Genomic DNA, 5,631 nt, shown 5'->3' with positions numbered 1-5,631 from the left:
GTTATCATTTACAGTGGACAGTTATGCCATTTGGTTTGAAGACAGCTCCATCAATTTTTCAGCGTGCCATGATGCAGATTTTTGCTCCCATTCAAGAACATGCCCTGATTTATATTGATGACATCCTCCTATTTTCCTCTACACAGGCTGACCATCTCTGTCTTCTCCAACAGTTCCATCAGATTGTTCAAGACTATGGAATCATGCTCTCCTCAAAGAAAATGCAGATTGGTGTTTCAACCATTGATTTTCTTGGAGTTACTATTACCAAAGGAACATATGAACTTCAACCCCATATTGCTACTTCTCTACAGCAATTTCCTGATGGTCCTCTGACAAAACATCAGATCCAGCAATTCCTTGGTATAGTCAATTATATGACTGAGTTTCTTCCTCAACAAATCAGACACACGTCTGTACTTCATCAACTCTTGCGAAAGAATGCTCCTCCCTGGTCATCTGAACATTCAGCAGCTATTCAAGCTCTGAAGCAGTTATCTACAAGACTCCCCTGTTTACAGATTCCCTCTGATGGGCGTAGAATTCTCCAAACCGATGCTAGTGATACTCACTGGGGTGCGGTTCTCCTTGAAGAAAACCCTGATTCTACAAGAACCGTCTGTGGTTACAAGAGTGGTTCATTCAAACCATCTGAAGCTCACTATCATTCAACGTTTAAGGAAATTCTTGCAGTCCGCCGCGGCATTGAAAAGTTTCAGTTCCATCTCATTGGACATAGGTTCCTCATTGAACTAGATATGTCAAGTTTCCCTCGGATGCTTGAATTCCGGCAACGAACTCTTCCCAATGATCAACTTCTTCGATGGGCTCAGTGGTTCTCAAAGTGGTCCTTTGATATCAAACACATCAAAGGAAAAGAAAATGTTTTGGCAGACTTCCTATCCCGTCCTATCTCAACCTTTTCCGTTATCCCACTCCTATACCCTTTAACCCCAGGAGCCTCATCTTCCTCCTCCTCAGCCTCACCACAACCTCCACCCAGTCATAGCCTTTGTTGTGCTATCCCTTCTCACCTTCCTCCTGAAATCCTTCATACCTTAACCTACAAAGCCATCCTTACCTACAGTAAGCTTACAGCCATCCAACTTCTCAGAATAGCCCTTCGGCAAGAAGGTCTTTTCCTTGCTGGTTCTTCTTGCCACCCTGACTTCCCCTACCTCACAGTCTTCACCCTCAATTCCTACTATGACTTACAGGAATTACCCCTCATATATAAATGCATTTTCTGGCATTTATGTACAGCCTACTCCATAGCCATCAGCTTTCCCCTTCAAGCTATCCAGATGATGTGTTTTCAATGGTGTAGTCCAATCCAACCCCACCGTCCTAACCTCCCAATTTTCCAGCTTCTACAACTATTTGCTCCTATGGAATCTTGGTTGAACCTTTTCACATCTCTCCTCCCACAATCCGAGTCCCCTGATATACCTATGCACCATAGCATTATCCTCTTTCATAGACCTCCTGCTCTCCTACAAATTACTGACCCTCCACATACCCTACAACCCTGCCATTACATTGAATATACAACAGACTATCATGTGTATGGAACAAAGCCCTATACTCTTTTCATCAATCGACGACAGCATCAATCAGAGTGGAGACAGTTTCTTCATACCATGTGCCGAGTTAATGATACTCAGCCCCGTCAAGTTCCAGCCCCTCCTATCATATTCGAGTTTGTGTGGATGTAATATTACCCAAGGGGAAAAAAAAAAGAGAGAAGTTGTGAGTCTTGTGACCTATTTTTTGATTGCTTATCTTACTCCTAAAATTATTTAATGGAGGGAAAGAAATGGTTTTTAAAATAATTTGAAAGTGATTTGTCGTTATGTTATTATCAAAAGTTGTCATTGTCTTGCACATTTTTCGAGTACACATGTGAAATGACATGATTTAATCTTATTGGAAAAAAAAATATTATGCTAGAAGAGCAAAAAATGTAATCTTACAACTCCACACACACACACACACACACACACACACACACGGAGTAAGGTTACAACTCAAGATGTCAAATAATTTGTAACCTTACTTTTTTATCCTTCTAGTATGATACATAAATATTTTTCAATTAGGATAATAATGTCATGTCACATGTTTACTCGAAAAATGTGTAAGACAATGACATCTTTTGATAATGATATAATGATAAATCAATTTCAAATTATTTTTGAATACCCTTTTATATCCTTATCTTAAACAACTTTGGGAATAAGACAAACGACAATTAGAAGTTGTCCAAGTTCTAAATGCACCTATAGAGGTGTCATTCAGGCACTTCCTTGTATATATATAGCAAGAGAACCCTATCCGCTTGCGTGGTCACTATATCAACGTGCAAGCCAGTGGGAGGCCACACGGAGGCATCTAGGCAAAGGCAACGCAGTATTTTCGCTTCCTGCCTATGTCTAGGTGTAAAGAGATGCAAGCTGGTTGGGTTCTCATGTGATCATATGTGGGTGGGTGGGTGGGTGGGTGGGTATAAATAATTTGGAAACTTTGGAACTGAGAACATGCCTTGCTCACTTTAGTTGCATTTTGTACAATATTTAGTTGCTTTGGAGTCTTTTATTTTTTTAATCCCAGGTCTAATTCACATACTATTATAGATTTGCATTAGATGTGAATCCAAGTGCGTGGGACCTAATCTTAGGTCAACTCAACCGTATCCCAACTAAATGGGTCAGCTACATGGATCCTTTTTTAGCCAATCAGCTCTATTTAAGGCTATACTTATTACAAGTCCTAAGTGATGCCTGCCTTTCCTCACCATTCTCCTAGAGTCATTTTTAGGTCTATCCTTGGCTCTTTTAGCTCGTTTAATCTGAGCATGGGGGTACCTAATATCAGTTTCAGATATTGATTCGGACACATGAATTCAACCTTGTTTCCAATACTCAATGTCACATGGTTCAAAGAGGCCATTAAATTGTAATTCATTGAGTTTGATCTCGAAGTTTCGGTCTATCCTGTAGCAGTAGTCTCTATTTATCCACCCCAAGAGTAAACTATCCTTTGTTTCATGGGATGGATTTCATTAGCACGGATAGACCAGAAATGGTCATTGAAAATCATACTGTTTTCTGTTTTAGAGTTCTAAACTGAGTACACTAGGTTTCTAGTAAACCTCTCGTCTCTTTCTTTTGAACACGGAATGATAGCATTGCTTCTCTGGAAACCCATCTATCTTCGTCATAATCAAACGTCATATCCTGAACCAAGCCCGGGGGGACTACTTGAGACCATATATCACTTTATTTCAGCTGCAAACTTTCCCTTCCTCCCCTTGAGCTCGAAAATGTTTAACCTATGAGATATTCTTAATCATGAAAATTAATAAATCAACCCCTTTTTTTTCTTTTTTTTTTCTTTTTTAGAAATAAATCAACCCTTGAAGTGGCAAACACATGTGACCATATTCTTCATTGTTGAAATTAGTGTGGTATATTATTTGAAAGGGGGAAAGTTATCCCATCACTTAGAGGTATTTGTGCAGTTACAAGTTGTGGTTAGTGTAATTACTTTTATCCCCACAGATAACTTTTTTTTTTTGGCTTAAGAAATTGGTTTGAGGCCATGAAACTACTTATATGGATGTATTCAAATCACCATATCACAGTTTCAATGTTTACCTTTTTTTTTTTGGTAATTTTTTTTATTCTGATTGGTATTTCCTAATCTAATCTAAATTATGTTTTTTAAGACTCTACATACTGGCTTTCCTCTATTACCTTTCTAATTGCCCCATTTTTTTATATTGTTCATATTGCATATGTAGAGCTGAAACTAAGACTTTGCAACTCTTGTTTTCCTTGTAGTGTAGCCTCGTTTGGCTGGGCATCTTCTACTCATATCTACTATTCTTTCTCTCTCTCTCTTTATTTTTTCTTTGGTAGAACATAATCTACTATTCTGAAGAGGTGACTATAAAACCTACAATATAGAATCTATGTGTAATAAATGGTACACTAATTTGTATCTGATGAAAATATCAAGGGTGAATCACTCTAAACCTTCTGAAAATACCAAAGGCAAATTCCCAAATTGTCCCAACACTTTTATTAGATTTCATATAAGTTTGCAGAGTTCTTAGACACATGAGGACCTATTGTCCAAACCAATTACAACCTAGAGTTGATAATTTTAAGTGTGTGTGTGTGTGTGTGTGTGAGAGAGAGAGATTTAAAATGATAAACGATATTTTTATATTAATATGATGTATATGAGGGGTTTTTTTATTTTATTTTGGTGAAGGTATATGAGGGTAGTTTTGTTGAGTAAAATGCATATCGAACATATTTTTCGTACTTTCATATATTGTTTTGATTACTGTAGATGCAGGCAACTCTGAGATTGGACAAGCCTAACGGGAGCAATATATGAAGGGATTCTCCTTTTTTATGACAATGGTGGTTATGATTTCAGTGAAATCCACTATGTTTTTAAATGTGAGTAGCATTAAAATTCGAATGAACCATCTAATAGAGATAGCTTTGTTTTTTTTTAGGTAAAGAGATAGTTTTGTTATATGTTCTACATTTGCAGGTAGAATGTGGTAGTAATGGTGCCTAAATTATGTAAATGTTGACTTATTATTAGAGGAAGTATTAGACAGGCCTATGGCAGTATGAAACTCATGATCTAGTTGGATGTTGGGCGTCACTCTTTTATGGTTCAATTCTCGATCTTCTTTTTCTTCATCCTCCTCTAACAATTCAAGTCATTTGAAAAAGAAAAATTGATTTGTAAAGGCTCTCATTGGTTTGGTTGCAATAGGAATTAAAGATAAGGGAAATAAAAATTTCTTACTTAAAAAATAAATGTTCATAATCATTACTTCATGTGATTGTATCATTTACTTCGAATCATTTTATATTTGATTATTAAATTTTATTTTATTTTAAATTCAAAAGCTTTTGCTATAATAAAATACGTTGTTGTTAAATATGATTTAAAAAATTATATAATTTATATAATCACATGGGATCATATTAGATAATGATTATTTTTTTAGTTAAAAATAAGTATTTCAATTATTTTGGCCTTTTAGAATAACAGGCTCTTTCAATGAGAATAAATCTTGTCTTTTCACATGGACATGATAACTTTCGAAAATGATGTAATGATGTCATTCCAAAATATTTGTGAAAATAACTTTTGACCTTTTGTGAATAACATAAAAAGCCATCAAAAGAATGTCGCAATTTTAAAGTAACTTTTGGACTTTTGATTGTTCTTATGAGCCTTCAATCAATTGTGGTCGTCATACATCTATCATTTGGTGCCACACACAACATTATCATAGAGTCGGATTGTTCAACCTTAGTAGTCCTTCTGAGTAACCTATTGGCGCCACCTCTGTTTACTATCTCTGGAATAGTGGGAGACATTCGACACCTCTTAGTTCAATTTGCTAGTTCTTTCTCTTGGATCTCTAGAGGGGGGGATTGTGTCACTCATTATCCACTTCAAAAGGCTTTCTTTGTGTTCGTGGCAAGTAGGAGAGATTGGCCACAATTCACTTCTTAGCTATTTGTTATGTGTAATCAAAATGCCTTGTGTACTATTTGCCAATTTTTTCAGTAATAGTTTTTCTTACCCAATAAA

The 5,631-nt window shown here is 36.4% G+C and overlaps 1 protein-coding gene across 2 annotated transcripts in view; it reads left to right on the top strand.

The window, feature by feature from the left end:
• Positions 1–4,686, top strand: part of LOC122062526 — a 6,160-nt gene extending 1,474 nt beyond the window's left edge. For both annotated transcript variants that reach the window (XM_042626170.1, XM_042626169.1), the window contains exon 4: positions 4,360–4,686. In XM_042626170.1, the coding sequence (XP_042482104.1) occupies positions 4,360–4,407 (48 nt within the window). In that variant the 3' untranslated portion in view covers positions 4,408–4,686. The remainder of the gene's footprint in view (positions 1–4,359) is intronic.
• The last annotated feature ends 945 nt before the right edge of the window (positions 4,687–5,631 follow it).

Source organism: Macadamia integrifolia, unplaced genomic scaffold, assembly GCF_013358625.1.
Source record: "Macadamia integrifolia cultivar HAES 741 unplaced genomic scaffold, SCU_Mint_v3 scaffold1062, whole genome shotgun sequence".
Classification (NCBI taxonomy): domain Eukaryota; kingdom Viridiplantae; phylum Streptophyta; class Magnoliopsida; order Proteales; family Proteaceae; genus Macadamia; species Macadamia integrifolia.
This window is presented reverse-complemented; position numbering and strand designations above follow the sequence as displayed.